Here is a 26,347-nt window from a genome sequence, read left to right on the forward strand (position 1 = left end):
GTTGTATGAGTAACATAAGGCGCTGTATGCGTTAACAGGCCGAGAAAATCCCAAGTAGTTCGCCAGGAAGTCACGAAAGGGTGTTAGATGCATTCAGCGGCCGCCCATTTCCTCTGCAGGCGTGGGGGAAAATGGTAATAACTCCACTTCTAGGGCGAGTAGAACAAGAATTCAAAGTTTACATTAAAGAGGAATGTTCCAATTAATTTTCGGTAGCAAAAAAAATCGTAATTTTTTGGATTTGACCACCTCCGGCTCCCCTTAAGGGATTTGAAGCCAGGAACGAGGCCGCATCAGCAGTACCTATCCGTGAAGCAGGTTTCTATAGTGTGAGTTTCCAGTGAAACATATCTGAGCTCCCTACGCACGCCTTCACCATTGGTTATTCAATGATTTTCGCGCAAGTCATCAACTGCAGGATAAATGGAGCTGTGGGTACTAATCGTGGCAAGATCTTACTACGGAAACGTCACAAGTCTAACGTACAAATAGAATAAAAATTATTTTAAAATATGAATATGTGTCTGTTTTATCACCCATCAAGTTCTTTTACTTCTAACTCTCTACATTTTTTGTACTGTGCAGTCAATGCCTGAATTCTGACTAATATAAAACCTACAGAAGTACAGTTAACTGAATAAACAATGCTGTGTAACAGACAACTATGGCCAGCAGATTCACAAGTAATAAATTAGGTATTATATGGCTAAAAGATAAAAATGTGTTCTAAAAAAATGCAGGGTGGTCAGAAACAGTCTGAAAAGCTTGTGACGGTGTTGCAGAATAGATTATGCTGAAAAATGACTGTTAAGAAAAGAATTCGACATGTTGCGCCGAGTTAATTAGCACTGTTGTTAACAATCAGGCCGTTGCACACTGCCGGCCAGATACAGTTAGTCAGTTGTTTTCGTAGTTCAAATGGTAGCGCACAAGACTACTCAACCTTTGGCTTGGTTCTATCGTCACTGCCGTCCCACGTTCAGTTTTTGTATTGTTCTCTTGATCGGTTTTAGGAAACCAAACGAAGAACACGGTTGGCGACACTGTCTGTGGCGGGCCGCTTTAATTTCCGTGCTCAACAGCCTGGTTGGCTAACATCAGTTCTAATTAACTCGGAAACGGCGCAACGTATCGAATTTTTTAACGCTTATTTCTCAGCGCAAAATACCCTGCAACACCCTTACAAGCTTTTCAGACTGTTTCGACTACCCTGTATGTGTTAACAGATTCAGTACTTACAGAATAACACTTCCCAAAATAAAAGTTGCTGTGTTGTACTTTCTTCCCTCATTCGTTAGCGAAGTGAAAATCTGAAGTTTCAGTTTAGGGACTAAAACGACTAGGAAACACGTGGACTTGCTACGTCATTTTCGGTGTATATGCACTGCAGCTGTCCCATATCAAATGCCACAGTGATCACACGGTCCAGATCTCTGCCACGAATTGTTCCATTCTGCAGTGTTTTGATCATTCCGTTGAAACTCTACATTTGCAGTTCTGTGAGGGAAAAGGAAAGAGTATATAAAACAGCAACTTCTATTCTGGGAAGTACTGCATGTGTTACCGTATATTGTTCCAATCAAATATTTATCCTTTTGCCAAATAATGCCTCATTTATGGCTCTTGTGAATCTGTTCCACATAATTGTCTGTTGCACAGAGTATCGTTTCTTATTGGTCTGCAGATTCATTAACCTTCAGACATTGATTGCTCACAGCTACAGGGTAGAGCAGACACGTCTCCATGTTTTAAAATCATTTTATTCAGTATTAGCAGTTCGAACTGGAACACCTGTCTTGTTGGATAAGGTAGCTATATGCGTTTCGGTTTACTGAATAATTAAATCTACAACTGTCTGTGGTTACACTTTTTAAGGCTAAACAATAAAATATTTTAAATGGTTTTAATACATCTAATAGTTTCGATAGCACCTAACATTTGCACTTATTTCTTTTTAATGGCCACATAGATTAGTGCAATTAAATCGATTACTTATAAGCTTGTATCTGTTTCCAAATGTTAAGTATCACATCTGCGTTGATTTGTCCACTGTTTTGACAACGATGTTTACTCTATCACAAGAATATCACCAGGTTTAAAAAGCAAATCTTCTAACCAACTGTCTACAAATGGTTTACATTTCATTGTTTAAAAAATATAACTATGTTGTCATATCTACTTGATAAATGCTCCAAACACTAAACTGTACTCTAGAAAGAGTCGCAATAGCCCCTTGCATGCGATATCCTTTATAGATACTTTCTCAGCACCCTTTCAACCAATATAATTTTTCCATTGACCTTCCCGAATACTAATTTCACACGATCGCCCCATTTCATATCGCTCCTTAGTATTACTTCTAAATGTTTATACAATGTGACGATCTTACGATGTTTACCACCAATCCCGTAATTAGGCACTATCAGTTTCTTTCTCAGCATATAGGCACTGCATTACATTTATTTACTTATAAAAAGAGCAGAAATTCATTACACCAAGTGAAATTTTGGCCAGTTCTGTCAACAGTTCATTAAAATCATCCAATTTCCTCCCTGCTCCCAATATGAATGCAAAATCCATTAACGAAGTCGAAATCATCTGAGGTGAGCACTGATGGAAACCTATAGTGGGAACAAGTAACTCGATGTTTAAAGTAGGGTCGTTATCCGAATGGCGGAAAACACGGCTGGTAGTAACGCATATAACATGCTATGCAATACTAAACTAGCGGCTGCCTGAGTGGCTTCATACAGACGAGAGTGGGTGAATGTTTAGAGACCCTACTATGCTTTCTTATGTTATTTTTGTTTCTGTGAAATAGTCACTGTCCAACGTAACGCACTAGGTTCTGTGAGTTAAATATGCCTCGATATTTTGTCATATTTGGTAAAACCTTATGATCATATCTTGAATAGTAGTCAACAGTGTGGTACAGTGTGGTTCTGTGTCGACTGCCTTTCGGAACTCGAAGATGACAGAATCTGAGTGTTTAACTGCTCCTATTGTTTAAAAGTATGTATGAATAAAGCAAGCTGTGGTTCACAAGAGCGTTTTTCTCTGAAGCTGTGTTTATTCTGTTACACTAGCTTGTTGTTGAACTTAGAAATTTCTCTAGGATCCTGCAATAGACGGATGTCAGCGTTACTGGTCTGTTATTCTGTGTATCCTCTTTTTTATCCATTTAGCAAACAGAACTGGCCTGCGCTGTGTGCTTCGTTAAGGAGTCTACCAACTTCGACTCACTTCGAACTTCATAACAATATATACTTTTTCAAACCTCATACTGGATGTCAGACATTTCACCACGATTAAGCTGATTCGTGCCTGCAGTGTTTAATTGTAGTCGTCTGCCATCTTTTTCGGTAAGGCATAATTTCCTTTCTGTCCGTAACACAGCACCAGTCTGCACAGTTTAACAACATTCTCTCCTGTCACCTCCAAGATGATGGCAGCGGTGTTAAGGTCATATAACAGTTCGCGAGTCACACAGTTGCTTGTGCTAAACGCATGTAACCGTGACTTTGGACCTTAGGAATATGTTGACGCTCTTCATGTGTGTCTAACAATCGATCTCTCACGTCTTTGTGGATCGTTCAGGAATGGATAGCTTAAGATGTCCATCACTTTCAGCAGGATGTAATTACAAATCGTTCATGTTAGCAAGATACATTTTCTGTAATGGGCTAATCGAGTGACGTCTCTGAATCTTGTTCATATGAATTATAAGGGGCGATCACAAAGTTTCCATTTGAGAGCGTTGCTGAATCGCATACGCAACGTAGTGCGACTCCGATGCGGGCGAATAAGCACCGACGTGTAGGCAAAGGATAAGTGCGGCATTCGTGTCTTTCCGACGTACGTGTGGTAAATGCGGAAGCGTGGATTATGGAGACGTTATTACCAAATGCGTCCAAACACGACCAATGTGTTGTTCCTTTTTTCTTGACTGCCGAAGGACAAACACCAGTAGACAGCTATCAAAGAATGAGGAATGTGTATGGGGCAGCATGTGTGTCGAAAACCACCGTTGTGAAATGGTATGCCAAGTTCCATGTTGGTCGCATTTCGACACAAGGCTCCGGTCGATCTGGTGGGCTAGCCTCAACTGTGAGACTTGAACTGGGGGACACTCGAGCGCTCGCCCTATAGTCGAGATCTCTCCCCGTGCGAATATCACACCTTCCGTCCCTTAAAAAAAGTGCTTGAAGGAACGACGATTACTGTCGGACGAGGATGTGTACGGTGTTTTACCAAACGGGCACCTTCAACCTGGTGCTTCAGTGGGATGATTGTCTAAATGCTCACGGCGACTTTGTCTGATTGGCATATCGATTCTGCATTGTATGACCTTCGAACGGAAACTTTTTGATCGACCCTTACGTTTTGTGTGTTTCCCAGGCTAATCTTTCGCTTATGAATCAAGTCTCGCACCTGTCACTGGTCGACATCGTGAAATTTCCTCTAGAACAATTACAATCTACAGGGTGTTACAAAAAGGTAAGGCCAAACTTTCAGGAAACATTCCTCACACACAAATAAAGAAAAGATGTTATGTGGACATGTGTCCGGAAACGCTTAATTTCCATGTTAGAGCTCAGTTTAGTTTCGTCAGTATGTACTGTACTTCCTCGATTCACCGCCAGTTGGCCCAATTGAAGGAAGGTAATGTTGACTACTGTGCTTGTGTTTACACGCAAGTCATTGCTCTACAGTACTTGCATCAAGCACATCAGTACCTAGCATCAACAGGTTAGTGTTCATCACGAACGTGGTTTTGCAGTCAGTGCAATGTTTACAAACGCGTAGTTGGCAGATGCCCATTTGATGTATGGATTAGCACGGGGCAATAGCCGTGGTGCGGTACGTTTGTATCGAGACAGATTTCCAGAACGAAGGTGCCCCGACAGGAAGACGTTCGAAGCAATTGATCGGCGTCTTAGGGAGCACGGAACATTCCAGCCTATGACTCGCGACTGGGAAGACCTACAACGACGAGGACACCTGCAATGGACGAGGCAATTCTTCGTGCAGTTGACGATAACCCTAAGTTGCTGCTGTACAAGGTAACGTTGACCACGTCACTGTATGGAGAGTGCTACGGGAGAACCAGTTGTTTCCGTACCATGTACAGCGTGCGCAGGCACTATCAGCAGCTGATTGGCCTCTACGGGTACACTTCTGCGAATGGTTCATCCAACAATGTGTCAATCCTCATTTCAGCACAAATGCTCTCTTTACGGATGACGCTTCAATCCAACGTGATCAAATTGATAATTTTCACAATCAACATGTGTGGGCTGACAAGAATCCGCACGCAATTGTGCAATCACGTCAACACAGATTTTCTGTGAACGTTTGGGCACGCATTGTTGGTGATGTCTTGATTGGGCCCCATGTTCTTCCACCTACGCTCAATGGAGAACGTTATCGTAATTTCATATGGGATACTCTACCTGTGCTGCTAGAACATGTGCCTTTACAAGTACGATACAACATGTGGTTCATGCACGACGGAGCTCCTGCATATTTCAGTCGAAGTGTTCGTACGCTTCTCAACAACAGATTCGGTGACTAATGGATTGGTAGAGGCGGACCAATTCCATGGCCTCCACGTTCTCCTGACCTCATCCCTCTTGACTTTCATTTATGGGGGCATTTGAAAGCTCTTGTCTACGCAACCCCGGTACCAAATGTAGAGACTCTTCGTGCTCGTATTGTGGGCGGCTGTGATAAAATATGCCATTCTCCAGGGCTGCATCAGTGCATCAGGGATTCCATGCGACAGAGGGTGAATGCATGTATCCTCGCTAACGGAGGACATTTTGAACATTTTCTGTAACAAAGTGTTTGAAGTCACGCTGGTACGTTCTGTTGCTGTGTTTTTTCATTCCATGATTAATGTGATTTGAAGAGAAGTAATAAAATGAGCTCTAACATGGAAAGTAAGCGTTTCCGGACACATGTCCACATAACATATTTTCTTTCTTTGTGTGTGAGGAATGTTTCCTGAAAGTTTGGCTGTACCTTTTGTAACACCCTGTATAAGTCATTCTACCCATGAGTGACAGTATCATGCTCGTTCAGCGTTGTCGACCCCTAACGGTCCACGTGAGCAGTAAGAGTCTCTTTACCAAATGTTACTGTTTACCACATTCTTGGAAGAGCAGTTGAACGGAATGGATAGTGTCTTAAAAGGAGGATATAAGATGAACACCAACAAAAGCAAAACCATGATAATGGAATGTAGTCGAACTAAATGAGGTGATGCTGAGGCAATTAAATTAGGAAATGAGACACTTAAAGTAGTAGATGAGTTTTGCTATTTGGGGAGCAAAATAACTGATGATGGTCGAAGTAGAGAGGATATAAAATGTAGACTGGCAATGGCAAGGAAAGCGTTTCTGAAGAAGAGAAATTTATTAACATCGAGTATAGTTTTAAGTGACAGGAAGTCGTTTCTGAGAGTATTTGTATGGAGTGTAGCCATGTATGGAAGTGAAACATGGACGATAAATAGTTTAGACAAGAAGAGAATAGAAGCTTTCGAAATGTGGTGCTACAGAAGAATGCTGAAGATTAGATGGGTAGATCACATAACTAATGAGAAGGTACTAAATGGGATTGGGGAAAAGAGGAGTTTGTGGCACAACTTGACTAGAAGAAGGGATTGGTTGGTAGGACATGTTCTGAGGCATCAAGGGATCACCAATTTAGTATTGGAGGGCAGCGTGGAGGGTAAAAATCGTAGAGGGAGACCAAGAGATGAATACACCAAGCAGATTCAGAAGGATGTAGGTTGCAGTAGGTTCTGGGAGATGAACAAGCTTGCACAGGATAGAGTAGCATGGCGAGCTGCATCAAACCAGTCTCAGGACTGAAGACCACAACAACAACAATAACAACCATATTCTGCCCTTATGGGAAGGTATTCACTCGTATTACAGTTGTTATGGCAACAATGTCTCTGGAACACTGAAGACCAACGGTCTTTAACCGTCATATGTGTATCATAGAGAGCTTTGTTATACTTGTATCTCCTCTTACAGATAATTAAAAAAGAAATTAATAGATTTTATCATTTTGCAATGCTCCATAACAGAAGAGCATGAAACATGTTCTGTCATTTTTCAGTTAGTGGAACTCAAGGCTTACTTCTATATCTGCCGCCTCCACACCGATCCATTTAACCTAGTGGCTTTCAGTTTCCTGAATGTTATTTTATTAAGTGTTGTGCTCACAGAACATTTTACACATCTGAATTTGTTATGAATATGCACCAAATCATGACACCGGAGCTCTGTTTATTACATCTACACTAAAGCGAAACACGTATGTTCGCTATCGTCAGTGTTTTAAGTACTGGTAGGCTTCATGAAGCAGATTGGTAATTTATTTTTGTTGTTCTCACTCTGTTGTATCTTTCTTATGTACCTAATGAATTTAAATGGGTATTCTCCTTTCTAGGTCGGCTTTATGGGCCAATGCTGTATCCTCTTCGTGTCCGTATTTTGAAAATCATTGATACGCCATTAAAAACCATTGACCAATATGCGTTTCTTGGAATAAACAGAACAATGCAAGAGCTTCATATAATCAATTCCCAGCTGGAGCATTTTCCAGTTGAAGCGTTTCAGGTAAGTCAGTTGTTAGTTACTGTGAGTAGTTTTAGGATGTATACAGTATTATTGCAATCTTTTGAGATAAATTGTCATACTTTTAAATATCTTCTATTAAAACAGAAGAAACACTTTCCTGATAAAGAACGATACACAAATTCAATTCAGTAACTATGTGTTTGCTCACAGGTGCCATGCATCATGGTACTCCATGCTCAATATGAGTATTTACAGAATGTTACCATCTTGATAAATGAGACATACACTTATTATCTTCCCTGTCGTTTGGTGAACTCACCCTATTTTCCCATTCACCTGTGGATGCCATGCACTCATTTGTAACTTACAAATACACAATAAATGACAAAACTGTTTCATCAGTTCTGACATAAATTAGGGTCCTGATCCATAGTTAACATCTCTGGAACACTGAACTTCAGCAACCAATTATTTACTATGCCCATAGGCACTGCATCAGCTTGCTGCTTTTGGATAGTTACATTCTCACGTAGGTAGTACAAAAAAAAGATCCATTATTGCAGCACATAGTGTTTTCTTGCTGTTGTTTGCGCAAAAGGACCTAGAATGACCACACCAATCATTACAGATGGCTTATTAATTGCTGATATTCTTTCCAGTGGAATACAATGATGGATCAATTAAGACCACTTTTCACAAGGTAAACAGTTCTTTACATATTGCTCCACAACCTGTTTACATTTACAGCACCAGTGCTGTTCAGCCACACACTGTTCTGTGGTTCTTCGATCCTTGTGCCCTGATAACACATGACCATGTGCCTGTCTCAAAACTTTGTCATGCATTGCACACCTTCCTACTGAGGTCATGATTCTCGTCATGTTGATAAATTACATCAAAATCAATTTCACTAAGTTTCAGTGCACAAAGCATTAATCTACTTGATGGATCTTTGAACACTAATAGCCACTTAAATGTTGTGTACCCATTATTACCTTCAGTTTTCTACCAAATAGATAACAAAAGAAGTCTGTTATGCCATTTCTGAGGCTTAGCTATTCCTCCTCCATAGCACAATAATTCCTTTCTGCTATATTCAGCTGACATGAGGCATAGGCTACCAAGTGCTCTGCTTCATTTACTCCTTGATTAAGCCTCTGAGTACCAGTGATTTCTGCCTCAAACTGCAGTTTCATCACTTTCTTTTCTTTTTTGGAAGTACCTGTGTCTTTCCCATGAACCCACTGATGTCATTGCAAGACAGAGACACTGAGATACTCCTATGAATGTAGTGCATTGTAGCTGTAACTTACAGTTTTCAAAGCAACAGTCGGCATGGATATTGTGCTATGTGATTGTAGAAATTTGTCACATTTTTCTTTAGTGATCATATTGAGGTGGTCATAGACAGTGAAAATAAGTATACACACTGAGGTGAAAAAAGTCATGGGATACCTTCTAATATCATGTCAGATCTCCTTTTGCCCTGTGTCGTGCACCAACTTGATGTGGCGTGGATGTCACAAGTCGATGAAGGCCCCTTCACAAATACTGGGCCATCCTGCCTCTATATCTGTCCATAATATTGCAAAAGTGGTGTTGGTACAGGATTTTGTACATGAACTGACCTCTCAATTATGACTCATGTCATCTGGGTTGCCAAATTATTTGCTCAAATTGTCCAGAATGTTCTTTGAACTCAATCACAAACAATTGTGCCCCAGTGACATGGCACATTGTCATCCTTAAAAATTGCATAATTGTTTGGGAAGATGAAGTCCACGAATGGCTGCAGATGGTCTCCATGTAGCTGAATATAGAAATTTCCAGTCAATGAATTAGTCCATTTCATGTAAACATGACCTACACAATTATGGACCCACCACCAGTTTGCACAGTGCCTTGTTACCAACCTGGGTCCATGGCTTCATTGGCTATGCACCACACTCAAACCCTATCATCAGCTCTTACCAACTGAAATTGAGACTCAGTTGACGAGGCCACAGTTTTCCAGTCATCTAGTGTCCAACTGATATGGTCATGAGTCCTGGAGAGGCACTGCAGTGCAGTGTCAGGGCTTGGCATGAGATAATTTAGCTCACCACTGTGGCAGATTTGGGTGTTGCACCATACTGCTTTAGTTATATTTTGGCCCTGCCAGAAGGATTTCAGAGGTAACTAGCTTGCCTGCCTTGCATGGGTTGTGAAGTCTGCACCAAGGGGTGTTGCTGCAACTATATGATTCAAATCTTTGGAGGCCTCTGCGCACTTTTCATTCATTGTCATCATAACCAATTTTTTGTAAAGATTCTGTGGAAAGTATCAAATACATTTGCTGAATGCATTCCAAAATCTGTGACTATTTGCACATGGTATGTGGATGCTAATGAAAGTAACATCAAATCAGCACCGAGTGTTTTAACATGCATACGAATCTGGCACTGGAGGTAAACCACAGGAATTACTGACTGATTTGCAGATTCTGAAGGAAACAGCCTATTTTTCAAGTAGTTACATGTACACTAGTATATCTCATTAGAAAATATATTTGGAGTCAGTTAACCAGTTTTTTAGCCATTTAAATTGTATCCCAACTTATACTGCCCAAACCTAACTTGTTGTTGTTGTGGTCTTCAGTCCTGAAACTGGTTTGATGCAGCTCTCCATGCTACTCTATCCTGTGCAAACTTCTTCATCTCCCAGTACCTACTGCAACCTACGTCCTTCTGAATCTCCTTAGTGTAGTCATCTCTTGGTCTCCCTCTACGATTTTTACCCTCCACGCTGCCCTCCAATACTAAATTGGTGATCCCTTGATGCCTCAGAACATGTCCTACCAACCGATCCCTTCTTCTGGTCAAGTTGTGCCACAAACTTCTCTTCTCCCCAATCCGATTCAATACTTCCTCAATAGTTATGTGATCTACCCATCTAATCTTCAGCATTCTTCTGTAGCACCACATTTCGAAAGCTTCTATTCTCTTCTTGTCCAAACTATTTATCGTCCATGATTCACTTCCATACATGGCTACACTCCATACAAATACTTTCAGAAACGACTTCCTGACACTTAAATCTATACTCGATGTTAACAAACTTCTCTTCTTCAGAAACGCTTTCTTGCCATTGCCTGTCTACATTTTATATCCTCTCTACTTCGACCATCATCAGTTATTTTGCTCCCCAAATAGCAAAACTCCTTTACTACTTTAAGTGTCTCACTTCCTAATCTAATTTTCTCAGCATCACCCGACATAATTCGACTACATTCCATTATCCTCGTTTTGCTTTTGTTGATGGTCATCTTATATCCTACTTTCAAGACACTATCCATTCCATTCAACTGCTCTTCCAAGTCCTTTGCTGTCTCTGACAGAATTAGGATGTCATCGGCGAACCTCAAAGTTTTTATTTCTTCTCCATGGATTTTAATACCTACTCTGAATTTTTCTTTTGTTTCCTTCACTGCTTGCTCAATATACAGATTGAATAACATTGGGGATAGACTATAGCCCTGTCTCACTCCCTTCCCCACCACTGCTTCCCTTTCATGTCCCTCTACTCTTATGACTGCCATCTGGTTTCTGTACAAATTGTAAATAGCCTTTCGCTCCCTGTATTTTACCCCTGCCACCTTCAGAATTTGAAAGAGAGTATTCCAGTCAACATTGTCAAAAGTTTTCTCTAAATCTACAAATGCTAGAAACGTAGGTTTGCCCTTCCTTAATCTAGCTTCTAAGATAAGTCGTAGGGTCAGTATTGCCTCACGTGTTCCAACATTTCTACGGAATCCAAACTGATCTTCCCCGAGTTCGGCTTCTACTAGTTTTTCCATTCGTCTGTAAAGAACTCGCGTTAGTATTTTACAGCTGTGACTTATTAAACTAATAGTTCGGTAATTTTCACATCTGTAAACACCTGCTTTCTTTGGGACTGGAATTATTATATTCTTCTTGAAGTCTGAGGGTATTTCGGCTGTCTCATACATCTTGCTCACCAGATGGTAGAGTTTTGTCAGGACTGGCTCTCCCAAGGCCGTCAGTAGTTCCAATGGAATGTTGTCGACTCCGGGGGCCTTGTTTCGACTCAGGTCTTTCAGTGCTCTATCAAACTCTTCATGCAGTATCGTATCTCCCATTTCATCTTCATCTACACCCTCTTCCATTTCCATAATATTGTCCTCAAGTACATCGCCCTTGTATAGACCCTCTATATACTCCTTCCACCTTTCTGCTTTCCCTTCTTTGGTTAGAACTGGGTTTCCATCTGAGCTCTTAATATTCATACAAGTGGTCCTCTTTTCTCCAAAGGTCTCTTTAATTTTCCTGTAGGCAGTATCTATCTTACCTCTAGTGAGATAAGCCTCTACATCCTTACATTTGACCTCTAGCCATCCCTGCTTAGCCATTTTGCACTTCCTGTCGATCTAATTTTTGAGACGTTTGTATTCCTTTTTGCCTGCTTCATTTACTGCATTTTTATATTTTCTCCTTTCGTCAATTAAATTCAATATTTCTTCTGTTACCCAAGGATTTCTACTAGCCCTAGTCTTTTTACCTACTTGATCCTCTGCTGCCTTCACTACTTCATCCCTCAAAGCTACCCATTCTTCTTCTATTGTATTTCTTTCCCCCATTCCTGTCAATTGCTCCCTTATGCTCTCCTTGAAACTCCGTACAACCTCTGGTTCTTTTAGATTATCCAGGTCCCATCTCCTTAAATTCCCACCTTTTTGCAGTTTCTTCAGTTTTAATCTACAGGTCATAACCAATAGATTGTGGTCAGAGTCCACATCTGCCCCTGGAAATGTCTTACAATTTAAAATCTGGTTCCTAAATCTCCATCTCACCATTATATAATCTATTTGAAACCTTCTAGTATCTCAGGCTTCTTCCATGTATACAGCCTTCTTTTATGATTCTTGAACCAAGTGTTACCTACGATTAAGTTGTGCTCTGTGCAAAATTATACCAGGCGGCTTCCTCTTTCATTTCTTTGCCCCAGTCCATATTCACCTACTATGTTTCCTTCTCTCCCTTTTCCTACTACCGAATTCCAGTCACCCATGACTATTAAATTTTCGTCACCCTTCACTATCTGAATAATTTCTTTTATTTGATCATACATTTCTTCAATTTCTTCGTCATCTGCCGAGCTAGTTGGCATATAAACTTGTACTACTGTAGTAGGTGTGGGCTTCGTATCTATCTTGGCCACAATAATGCGTTCACTATGCTGTTTGTAGTAGCTAACCCGCATTCCTCTTTTCCTATTCATGAAAAGAAAAATTAACATGTATGTAGAACATAGGTTGCAAGGAAACTGCAAGCAATTTAAAACTAGACTCAGAAAATGGTCACATTCTTAATTACAGCCTCTGTAGTGTTGAAGATGAATCCTCAATAATCAAAAATAGGTTGGTGATAATGAAAGCAATGTCTAAAAACAATTAAAGATACAAAACAAGTGTTTTATAAAGTTGGACTTCATTGTTTTTATGTCTGATAATGGTAACTTCTGATTTCCTCCATTTTCTAATACTGATTGTTGAATAAGAATTTAGTTGATGTATACAGCATGATAAGTCATTATTTTGAGATTTATGTAGCAAATAATACAACAATTTTACCTTTTTGATTTAATTACAGCAGCTGCCCTAAAACTGAGAGGGATTTCTTCTCCTTCTACCAGTAATACTGTACATATAATTTAAAACTTTGTCATAATAGTTCACAAGACACCTACATTATGTTTCCTTTGTTTTTCTACATATTACTTAATGGTGTATTGGACACAAGATGGCATTTGCCTCTGAAGTATTCATCAGGCAGTTCTTTAGTAGTTTGCTGCTACATTGTTGCACTGTTAAATATCTTAATATATGCCTGTGTACTTGGGCACTAAAAATATTGCTGCTATTTACGGAAAGATTAGGGCTACATAGTTTGTCTTATGAATCTATGATTTTACAGAGACCTTGTCAGTTCAGTCAAATTTCTTCTAAAAATAAAACTCTTCCTAACAAGGAAAAGTGAATGGTGACTGTTACCTGCCAACCTTTTAAAATTTCCATATGAAAAACTATTCCTAAATGTGTCACAACTTTCATTTACCAGTACGTAGCGTATATTGCCCATGGATTTTATATGAAAGTAGGCTAATTCATGTTTGACTGGTGACACTGTTCCTAAAGTTGTAGTTTCATGAAATTAAGTTATGGTTAATATCCTAATACTTGAAGAGTTTACTAATGACTAACTCATTGTTTCAGATTCTTGGTAACATTTCCGTACTAGAAATTGATAACCACAATATGAAAAAGTTACCACAGAATGCATTTTCTGCAGGCTTGCTACCAAATCATTTGGAAAAACTGCATATTACAAATGGACTTATCACCGATATTCCTGCAGATGTTTTTGTAGCACTGAGGAAACTTAAGAAACTTGATTTGCATGGTAACAGAATAACACAGCTGCGCAAAAATCAGTTTAAAGGACTTAGAGACACAGAAGTGCTTGATTTGTCACACAATAACATAACAAAGATAGATGCATCACAAATTGCTGATCTTCCAAAGATGGGCTGGTGCAACCTGTCTCATAATGCACTTACTGAGTTGACAAGGTAAAGAATCAGAATAATATTTTAAAATGTGTTCTCTCTCTCTCTCTCTCTCTCTCTCTCTCTCTCTCTCTCTAGTTATGTGTCTATCTTCTGTGTGTGTGTGTGTGTGTGTGTGATGTGTAATGTGTAATTGAACCACATTAATAGCATACAGCCTTGATACTTAGTGTCCTAGTTATGGATCAGTAGAAGCCAGAAGATTTGAGACCACTAACATTTCTTCTCTAGTCACCACAAACCACAGAGATCAAACAATACTATAATGCAGTAGCATTGTGGTAATGACGAGTGTTGTGCCACTTCACTGGGCTGTGTTAAGACTAACTGTCCTAAAATGAGTGATGCAGAGCTGATTTCCTCATTCATCACAGGCACTGCCTCTTTGTACTACTTTAGTCTTTGTATATGACTGGTGTGAAGACAAAATCAAAATTTTTGTGGGTGCTTTGTCTCTCACAGAATTAGTTTATGTGAGATTCAAAGCTTGCTTTGTCTGTTTCTTACACACATCTATAAATCTGTGGAAGGAAAAGTTTGCATGCAACTTATACATTCCAAGTGCAGCATCTGAAGACCACATTCCAGACCCTGTGATGGTTTAAATTTGAATTTTTGCCATTAAAATTATAGACCATCTAGAAGTAAAGATTTTCGATAAATACTGGCCAACTCTGCACTGCAGCTTATTTTGTGGATGTGTCAAGAAAAAGCACCTGATGTTTTTGTATAAATAAATTCCATATTCATTTACTTCTGAGTTATATTGAAGAAGTGACAGATTATGATAATGAAAAAAACAAAAATTGCTGCTGTAAATGAGTTTCATATAATGATTTGGTTTTTTTTTAATTTAATGAGAGGTGTTATTTAATCCGAAAACTGTGAATAATTGCTATCTTCAGATTATAGCAAGGTATACCGTTGCCAGTCACAGAAATCTAAGAAAATGGAGATATATTTCTTTTAGTTGAATTTATAACAACCAATATTACTACACTGCATACAATGATAAGTCACTTCTTCTCAAACATTACAGACTCTCCTTATTCACATGTAATGGTGTGAAGAGCTGACAAGCTATCTATCTATGTTCAGAAACTGAACCTGCAACCTGTGACTTTTCATGTTTGTTGACTTTGATACAACATATTTATGTTCACTATTAATAAAAGTAACAATAAGTAAGATCTGAGTCAGAATAATTTTGATGGAAGGTGCTGAAGAGAGATTTTGCAGCCAAAGGAGACAGAGAAATGTTAGGCGTTTAGATATCACTTCCTTACAAGTAGTTCAGCAGATTTCATTTTCAGTTGGCTACCATCAGAACTGAGAAATAAAACCAGAGATATACCCCATGAATTCAAATCAATTATTTTTTTCATTATGTATTAATTCTTTTATTTACAAATTTTCTTATCATATTCTGTAGCTTATGTACTGATTCATTTTATGATCAAGTAGATGTGGCTAGCATAGACATATAGGTAATAAACAAACAAATAAAACAAAATATTGAGTAGGTTTCTTATAAACACTCGTGCTTCAAAAGTAAAAGCGAAGTACTCATGGCTGAGAAATCAAATTAAGGGAACCACTATGCTGTTACCGTAGGCTGCAGAAGTACATTCACAATCCACAGACTGACATGCTGTATATAGGTGAGCATTGTCTAGATTTTGCTATGTGATGTCGATCCACCAGCAGTAAGTACTTTCAGAAATCTAAAAAGCTAAATTTTTCATTAAAACTAATTCCCCTTAAATTTCTTTGTGTGCTTTAACATACTAATAAATACAAGGACAGTCTTCTAGGAGGAAATCACCTTTCTCAGTCACTCAGTTATGTGTAGGCTTTCTTAATTCTGTGGTCACATATCATTAATATAATGTAATGTAGTTATACCATTATCAGACCTCACACAATGAAAATTGTTGATGGCTACAGAAACAGTTATATTTTGAATATTCCTTACTTGTTCTGAATGTGCTTTAACAGTGCTACAATTGCTCAAACTTAACATTTGTGTTCTAGAATAAGACTCAGATATGTGTATATGACATTATCTATCTACACTACTGGCCATTAAAATTGCTACACCAAGAATATGACATGCTACAGACATGAAATTTAACAAACAGGAAGAAGATGCTGTGATATTCAAATGATTAGCAATTCAGAGCATTCACACAAGTTTGGCACCTTTGGCGACACCTACAACATGCTGACATGAGGAAACGATTTCTCGTGCACAAACAGCAGTTGACTGGCGTTGTCTGGTGAAACATTGTTGTCATGCTTCGTGTAAGGAGGAGAAATGTGTACCATCATGTTTCCCACTTTGATAAAGGTCATATTGTAGCCTTTCGCAATTGCAGTTTATCGTATCGCGACATTGCTGCTCGCGTTGGTCAAGAGCCAATGACTGTTAGCAGAATATGGAATCAGTGGGTTCAGGAGGGTAATATGGAATGCTGTGCTGGATCCCAAAGGCATCGTATCACCAGCAGTCGAGATGACAGGCAACTTATCCACATGGCTGTAACGGATCATGCAGTCACGTCTCTGTCCCTGAGTCAACCGATTGGGACGTTTGCAAGACAAAAACTATCTGCACAAACAGTTCGACGATGTTTGCAGCAGCTTGGATTATCAGCCCGGAGACCATGGCTGCGGTTACCCTTGATGCTGCATCACTGACAGGAGCGCCTGTGATGGTGTACTCAACAACGAACTTGGGTGCACGAATGGCAAAACATCATTTTTTCGGATGAATCCAGGTTCTGTTTACAGCATCATGATGGTCGCATCGGTGTTTGGCGACATTGTGGTGAACGCACATTGGTAGCGTGTATTCATCATCGCCATACTGGCATGTCACCTGGCGTGATTGTATGGGGTGCCATTGGTTACACGTCTCAGTCACCTCTTGTTCGCATTGACGGCACTTTGAACGGTTGACGTTACATTTCAGATGTGTTACGACCTGTGGCTCTACCCTTCATTCGATCCCTGCAAAACCCTACATTTCAGCAGGATAATGCACGACCGCATGTTGCAGGATCTGTACGGGCCTTTCTGGATACAGAAAATGTCCAACTGCTGCCTTGGCCAGCACATTCTCCAGATCTCTCACCAATTGAAAACGTCTGGTCAATGGTGGTGGAGCAACTGGCTTGTCACAATACACCAGTCACTACTCTTGATGAACTGTGGTGTAGTGTTGAAGCTGCATGGGCAGCTGTACCAGTAAACGCCGTCCAAGCTCTGGTTGCCTCAATGCCCAGGCGTATCAAGGCCGTTTGTACGGCCAGAGGCGGTTGTTCTGGATACTGATTTCTCAGGATCCATGCACCAAAACTGCATGAAAATTTAATCGCAAGTCAGTTCTAGTATAATATATTTCACCAATGATACCCGTTTATCATCTACATTTCTTTTTGGTGTAGCAATTTTAATGTCCATTAGTGTATATTAAATTTAAACAAGTTTGGGACTCATTTTTCTTGCCTTTGAAATGCTTTCGAGCATAAGTGTCTTAGGTATGAAGATTTTGTCTACAATACTTACTGTATATTCCTCTAGCTTTGTCAAATTTCATACATATTACAGTTGCCTGAGGTCTCCAAGTCACTAATCCCATACAACATTAATCTGTATGGTAACATAATTTTTATTTGTGAAAGTGTTTTCTAGTCTAATGTCATTCAAAGTGCGTTGACTAAATTGTGGTGTTTATTATTTAATATCATGGTAATTTAAGTATGAATGTTTCACAATGAGGTTACAAAACACATTACATACACCTGCGAAACTACTATATTTTGTGCATGACCTTATAAAGAACACCTAGGGTATCACAAAAAGTATGGACAAAAAACTTTGCCCTCGTCTTTTAGATGACACAATAATTTTACTGTTACATTTGTTCAGAAACAAAGCTATATATGTTTTTCTGCTTTCAATATATTTCTGCATTTCAGGGGAGCATTTGCTCGTAATGCTGTCCTCAAGGTTTTAAACCTGAATCACAATAAGATAAAGAAACTTGATGCAAATACCTTCCGTGGCATGAGGTTTATACGTCATCTTTTCATGAGTGATAATAACATCACAGATGTTGGAAGAGGGACATTTGGTTCTGTACCAAAAATAGGCATCATTAATCTTGCAAGAAATTATATTAAAAAGATTGATTACCAGATGTTTCAACAGCTTCAGTACGTTGAGGTAATTCAGTTTTTAAATATGGCCACCTCTATGGTGTGTGTGTGTGTGTGTGTGTGTGTGTGTGTGTGTGTGTGTGTGTGTGTGTGTAATTCACTTTTGAATATAATATTTCAATCAAACAAAATTTAAATCTTCTTTTATTTTTCATTGTTAACTTTTCATTTATTTATTTACTTTTGTATTGGCACACTTTATAATATTAAATATTTATTTTGTCTTCATTGTTTTTAGGTCATAGATGTTTCAGAAAATAAAGTAAAAGTAATCGAGAAACTTGCATTCAAAGATCTTTATCTAGTGAAGATTAATATTTCGCACAATGAAATTGAAAAAATTGAGGCTGGAGCATTTGAGCAATGTTCAAACATAAGTCTCCTTGACTTATCACACAATAAGATACAGTACATCCCCTCAAAAGCTTTTGATAGTGCGTCATATGCTATTGACTTTAATCTTGCTTACAATCAACTCACAAATCTTTCACAGGTATGTATTTGGAAAATATAATTTAAATTTCTAAGAATCTTTGTAGAAATGAAATGTTAATCACTTATGACTTAAGTAAAAAAATTATTTATTGTAGATATTTTTGGGTGGCACTGCAATGCAAGGAATCTTCATATTGTTAGACATGAAAGTGCACTATTCTTTCTTACATTGTTGGCTAAAATTTCACACATGATATAGGGGCTTGAAATGTTACTTACATATATATATCTTTTTATTTCAGGTCCCTCTTCAAAATATGACTGGGTTGAAGATACTAAATGTTTCTTATAATATGTTGGAAAGTATACCAAGAAACTCATTTCCTAAACTCTATGAGCTTCACACTGTTGATTTAAGCCACAATCAAATCACAGAAATCTGGAACTCTGTTTTTCAAACACTGTTCAGTCTCAGATACTTAAATCTCAGTCACAACTCTTTACAGACCATTAAAGGTTCCACATTTGGTGCTTTACACACACTACTTGAACTTGATGTTAGCAATAACAACATATCTGATGTTAATCGTGCTTCCCTGTCAAGACTAGCATCAACAAGAACTCTCAGGCTCAACAACAATAAAATCCAAAAAATATTTCAGTTACCTATCTCACTAGCTCATCTTGACCTTAGCAACAATTCGATTGAATCAATTACACCCCTTACAACATGGCCAACAATGAACTCCTTACTGTCTCTTGACCTCAGTCATAATAAAATTGGAGATTCTCTCGAAACAGGAGCATTTACCAACCTACTGACGTTGCAGAAACTTGATTTGAGCTTCAATAATGTATCAAAACCTCCATTTGAAGCTCTATCTGGACTGACAACTCTTCAGTATCTGAATCTGAAGGTAAGAGAAAAAAGAGAAATACTTTCTCAGCTAACAATTATTTGCAGCTATTTCATCAATAGTCTACAGCACAGATTTCAGTCCAGCTACTGCAATACACAGAATGTTCTCTCCACAGTTAAATGTGATTATTTGAAGAAAATTTTCACTTCTACAAATAATAATTTATCATTGATAGCAATGTCTGGAGAGTAAGGAGCCTAGAGTATGAATAAGTTTTTAATGCAGTGTCAACAGTTCATCCAGAATGAAGTTTCACTTTGCAGTGGAGTGTGTGCTGTTTTGGTAGAGTTCTTGCTTACAAAAGCGAAAGGTCACAGGTTCAAGTCTCTGTCTGGCACACAGGTTTAATCTGCCAGGAAGTTTCATGTTAGCACCCTCTTCACTGTAGAGTGAAAATTGATTCTGGAAATGATGCCCCAGGCTGTGGCTAGGCCATTCTTCAGCAGTATCCTTTCTTCCAAGAGAGGTAGTCCTACACGTTGTGCAGGAAAACTTCTGTGAAGTTTTGAAGGTAGGAGATTAGGTGCTGGTGGAAGTAAAGCTGTGAGAGCAGGTCATGAGTCATGCTTGGATGGTTCAATAGTAGATTACTTGCCCACAAAAGGCGAAGGACCCAGGTTAGAGTCTCCATCTGACGCACAGTTTTCATCTGCCACATAGTTTCAACTGTCATTAATAAGTCTCCACTGTTCCTCCTCCACATTATACATACAATAGTGTCTTCTCTGAGCCTCACAATTTTGTTTCATTTGAAAGTTTTATACATTTTAGAGATTCAGGCCTAGTGTTTGTGGTGCCTATATTTTCTGAATGGCAGCAAACTGAATGTTTTATTTCCTGACTGAAGCTAGTTTATACAAAATTTTCCTATATGTTATGCATATAGAATTGTAGAAATATTTTTGTCTGAAATAGATACAGTATCGATATCAATAAAATTCTGTTTAAGATACATTTGCACACATTACATAAAACATAGTTGAATGTTAAATTGTCTAAGAAAAATTTATTTTTATTGATTTTAAATCAGTTGTGTGTGATAAACTGAAACGCCATGAAATCATAAAATCATTTGTTTTCTATGGTTCAGTGCTACCAGAAAGTCACTGAAAGGTGGTAAAAGTTTCTGAGGAGTCTGCTCCTTCATTTTCAATAGTTAAGTAATTGGGTCCTGAATTTATATCAATAATGTTTCAAAACTGCAACCACAGATGATTGTGCACAGTATTTTGGACAAACAGTAATCAAAGGTGTAGCACATTGGTGACATCATAGGCACATGAGGAGATGGAATACAATATGTTTTACATGCTGATTTAAGTATTTGAAAGCTTTATACAAGTAGGATACTGCAGTTTTGAAAGATGACCAAAATAAAAGGCAAAAACAAATGTCTCAGAAAGTTTCAGTTACTTTAAAAAGAATCAATGTAATTGCATGTACAAATTTGTTAATGTGAGTGAGTATGGGTGCAACACTTGATTTCAGAATAAAACATCAAAGCCAGTGGCAGGATGTCAGTTTCCCTGCACCAGAAACAATAAAATTAGTTCCATATACTGGAAATTTAAGGTCACTGTATTCTGGGATTGAAAAGGGATTCTTCTGATTGATCATGTTGTAAAGGTTAAACACTAACTGATGAATACTACAGAATTCTTCTGGACAATTTGGGAGAAAATGAAAGATTGTGAAAGAAAAAATATATTAATCAGCAGGCCAATTCATCTACTCCCAAATCTGAACTGGTACATTACATTACATTAATACTCATTCCACAGATCATGAATATGACATTTCATAATGATGATGAATGTGTCAGTTAAACGTAAGTTTTCATCACACATTTTTACAGTTACTACTTCATATCTAAAAATTTTTGAGCAATTGATTTGGTTGGCTCGATTAGATTTGTTAAAGGATGATGTCTTACCTGGAGTGTGGCTTGGTTAATGACATTGCAAGCATAGAGGAAGTTGCAGATACACTGATATGATCATGAATGGTAATAATAAAACATGTGCTGTTGTTGCATGGTGTTGTAAAACTCGCTTTGGCAGTAATGGCCACTCTAGTGATGGAGTAAGAGAGAAATATGGTAAAAAGGAAGGGTATAAGGTGAAGAGGGTATAGAAGGTGAAGGTAGGAGCAGAACAGAGGTGGGCATAAAAGACTGTGGATATTATAGTGGTATAAAAGTCCATGGTTAATTTTTTCATTGACTACTGGTGAGAAAGTGACAGCAGTCACAGGGGATGCCACAAAAATTATCCAGGTGATGCAAATGAGAAACAATGACAGGGAAAGTGCCCAGGGTGACAGAAATGACATGAAAGTGTGGTTGAACAATGGCAAAACAATAATCGATCCTAGGTACTGCAAATGATGAAAAGTGATGACAGATTGTGACATACATAAAGAGATCAAGGGATGATAATGAGAATGATAAGTGGTGATCCAGAAGACACTACAGACATTCAAGGGAGCAATGCACAAAAGCATTGAGTGAGGAAACTGTATCTCATCATGAACGTTAACTCAGAGTGATGCCCTCATTATTTACTGCATGAGTCAATTAGGAGTTCCAACCCACCAACACTCATTAGGTACCTATAAGAAACTATATGTACAGAACAATTTGACTAACATGTCAACATACAGACCAAACTAATGAAACATGGAATTTGAAAGCATGATTCTGTATATAATGTAGAATTCATAAGGTAGTGAAATCGAAATTCATACTTTGTTTACATCACTGATTCAAAAAATGATCTGTCTGACTGAAGTTTCTGCATGATGGATGTACTATACATCTTATATTGCGGGTCTTGTATGGTAATCACAATGTCTTCAGGATATGTCTGTTAAAGTCTGTAACTTGTGTGCTCACAAAATAATTCAACAGGAAGTTAATGTAACTACTTCACATGGCTACTTGTTCACACAGCCACATGACAAACTCACCAACAACAACTGACCAACACACAAAGACAATGTGCCCCCTGCTGCTCACCCTTAAATATTTTTCTGTGGTGTCATGCACTGCTGAATCCAAGTTATATACATAAATAATGACCACTGTTCACATCTAAAGCTAATTACAAATACATATAAGATATTAGAAAACAGAGAAATTTGTTGTGGTCATTTTGTGACATCTTATTAAAATAACAGCACATCATTAAACAAGTTATTAACAAAGTTCATGATGCCTGCCTATATCTATTCTTACAATGTGAGAAAGTTTATATAAAATTATAAATAATTCTGAAATAGTAAATTGTGTGTAGTCATTCACTAGGGAGATTTGATATGCATCTGGGAAACTCAAACTGCCTTCATATTGAAGTAACTGCAGAGGATTTATGTTGTTGTTGTTGTAGTAGTAGTAGCTTTATTCATCTGTAGATCTCTTTTCACAAGGATATAGGACATGTCAAAGTATTTACAAGTTTAGACCAATTTAAAATAAGCTAATTCATATACACATATATTTACAGACTTCTAGTTAGACATAATCATTAGATTTACCCGTGGTATACAATACTTTTTTTTTACAAATAGTTATTAAATAATGTAATGCCACACTGTTCATTCATATCTCACTATAAGTTACTGCACACGCTATACACACATTGTTTCATAACACTTCACTCACTACACACACACACACACACACACACACACACACACACACACACACACACACACACACACACACTGCTGATCTCTGGGCCATTTTCTGTATCTCAACTTCCCATTTGCTATCCTGAAAAACTGAGTTGGCATCCCTCCATAATGAGTGAGATGTTGAGCTCAGAAAGAGGAAGAGATGTTAGTATTGTGTTAGGCACAGCTTGCGGGTAAGTATTTCTAGAAAGGAAAAAAGAAGGGAAAAACATAGAGTGAAGGTGTTATGTGGAATGTTGGATGTTTTATAATCATTATTATTACTATTATTTATTTGTACATTTTTTTTATCAAACCCCTACTCTGTTTTATCTAAGTAATCCTTCAATGTATAAAATGTATTGCATAACAGGTATTTTCAGCTGCCTTTTCAAATAAGTGTATTTTTGCAATTTCTTTAATCTCTTTTGGTAGAAAATGCTGTTTATTTTTTCTTGGTAAATGTAAGTTGAGTCTATCTCTTGTTGCATGGTCATGGACAGAGCTGTTTGGGTGGTAATTACCAATGTTATTTTTGATGTGTGTAACTGACTGGTAAATGTATTCACATGGAGCAGTTAAAATCCCCAGTGTTTTGAACAGATCTTTACAATATTGGCACGTCTGCATAGCAATTTTAATTAACTCTTATGTATTTCTTTATGTATAAGCATGGTTTCTGAATTAGCTTGTGATGTTTACTGATCTTGTCAGCTCTTATTTTACATTTCATATGATCAGATCATTGCAGTGGTTCAGTTGTTATTAATTTAACAATGTATCTTAATTTCACAAATTTTCTCAATATGTATCCTACAATTATGCTTGAAGTTGCAGCTACCTCATCTCATCTTTGCAATTTTCTGGTGTATTTGACTTTTCTGTATCAAGTTTGTGTGATTTGCATACTCTGGCTTCAGGAAAAGGCCAACATCTACCACTCAGCCATCAGCTTAGCTGCATACCTTGCTTGATTGGCTGGCTGCCACTAGCTCACACCATGAGCCAGTTTCTCATAATATAACAAGCTTAACATCACAACACAGTGAATGGCAATAAGTAAATTGCAGGAACAAACACCAAGATTTCAAAGGCAATGACTTGAGGCAGGACTATTTCTTCCATTGTCAGTTTTTATATGGCATGTTCACAAGTAAATTAACAATGCTTTGCCATTGTTTTTTGTGCCACTCTCTAAAATAGTAAGACACATTTCTTATGAAGAACTACTGTGAATAGCCTAACATATGCAGTGATATGCACTATTGGTACTTACCATTTACCTGCCACTGTCATTAAACATACATGTGATCTAACATGATTTATCTAACTAAATCTAGCATAACTATATCATTCATCACATTAAATTTACTAACTGCTTACAATTTTCTCACTGTCTTTTCTATGTCACTACATTCATTCCTGTCTGCTCTCATCACAACTGACCTAAAAAAAATACATGAGTACTGTGTATACACTAGTAGCAAAGATAAGCGTCTGATTTTTAGTCTTGCACTTCATATCTAAAACATTAAGCAATTTCCTTTTCTTGCTGTCTGTTCATGATACAACGGATAACATAACTCCAGTAGCTAATTCTTATGAAGATATTGTGGAAAATTAATCCTACCACACTTATTTAACAGCATCAGGCTATAGCTAAAGATGAAGAGGTGCAAAAAATGTCACTAAAGCAATGGTATGTACAGGTACTTCTCTGAAATCCTTTGTAAAGCACAGGTTTTTAGTTGGTCTCTTACACTGTACACAGAGTTATCATTTTCATGATCTTCTTCATAAACAGTTAACTTTGAGTCTTCATTTTCCCTGTCATAAGAATCTTCCTTCTACTATGTTATTTAATTATCTCTTAGCATAAATGTTTCTTTGTACTTATTTCTAAATCTTTGTCATGGATTTGTGGATTGAGATGATTTTTTTTATTACTGGAAAAAGTAATTTATGACGTCATTGAAGGACTGTTTGTTTCTGTTATATTATGTTCTATTTTATTTTATCTCACTATACTTTAGGCTATTTCTATACCTAGTTACAGTTCCTGTACCTTTAGAAAGCAGTGTGATATTGAAATTCTTCCAATAAGTTTTAATGGCTATAAATTATAGCATATATAGAAATGTAAATTGTAGACAAAGTTAAAAATTCTAAAGTGATGTTTTTCTCATGTAGAACAATGAAATAAAGTCCCTTGGCAGAGGTGCATTTGGAAGGCTACCAGTAGTGTTTGATTTGAATTTGGCCCACAATAAATTAAATAACATTTCTAAAAATGCATTTGAGGGGCTTCTTCAATTGCTGACTCTAAATTTAACTGCAAACAATTTAACTCACATTCCAAATGGAGCTTTCTTAGGTAAGCATACATTTCAAAGTACCATTCATTCTGTAATTTGTGTTGGTTCATTTCTGAGTATGTTTGCTTACAGATAATGTTAAGAAGTGTATTATGTATAGTTTTCTTATCAAAGTACACATCTACAAAGTATGAATTATACTATATTTTATCATCTTCACTTTCTACTTCTTAAAAACATGAGTTTTGCATGGCCTGTAAAACTGAGAGGCATGCTGTATAAGATGCTGAACAACTGTGGAAATATGCAGAAGCATCACAGCTGAAACAACAATCTGTGAATATGTATTTATTCAGCTGATCACTTCATGAATGTTTTGTTGTCCTATTGTGTGAGATTTACACTGTATTGAAATGGAAATCGTACTACTGGACAAACTGCTCTTCCAGAAACAGGAAGTACAGTGAGATAAATGCTTCTGGCCATAGAAGTATACTTTATTTGTGCCGTATGTTAGAGAACTTGCAGACTGATAAACCTGTATATATTCTATTCAGAGCAAC

At 37.8% G+C, this 26,347-nt stretch overlaps 1 protein-coding gene across 1 annotated transcript in view; it reads left to right on the plus strand.

Annotated features, from left to right (window-relative positions):
* LOC126298738 (protein artichoke) overlaps window positions 1-26,347 on the plus strand; it is a 185,792-nt gene that overhangs the window by 123,873 nt on the left and 35,572 nt on the right. The window contains exons 3-8 of the mRNA XM_049990176.1: window positions 7,465-7,634; window positions 13,867-14,222; window positions 18,203-18,449; window positions 18,681-18,935; window positions 19,180-19,794; window positions 25,660-25,843. Coding sequence (XP_049846133.1) covers window positions 7,465-7,634; window positions 13,867-14,222; window positions 18,203-18,449; window positions 18,681-18,935; window positions 19,180-19,794; window positions 25,660-25,843 — 1,827 coding nt within the window. The remainder of the gene's footprint in view (window positions 1-7,464; window positions 7,635-13,866; window positions 14,223-18,202; window positions 18,450-18,680; window positions 18,936-19,179; window positions 19,795-25,659; window positions 25,844-26,347) is intronic.

The sequence above is a fragment of the Schistocerca gregaria genome, chromosome X (genome assembly GCF_023897955.1).
Source record: "Schistocerca gregaria isolate iqSchGreg1 chromosome X, iqSchGreg1.2, whole genome shotgun sequence".
NCBI classification, from domain to species: Eukaryota; Metazoa; Arthropoda; class Insecta; order Orthoptera; family Acrididae; genus Schistocerca; species Schistocerca gregaria.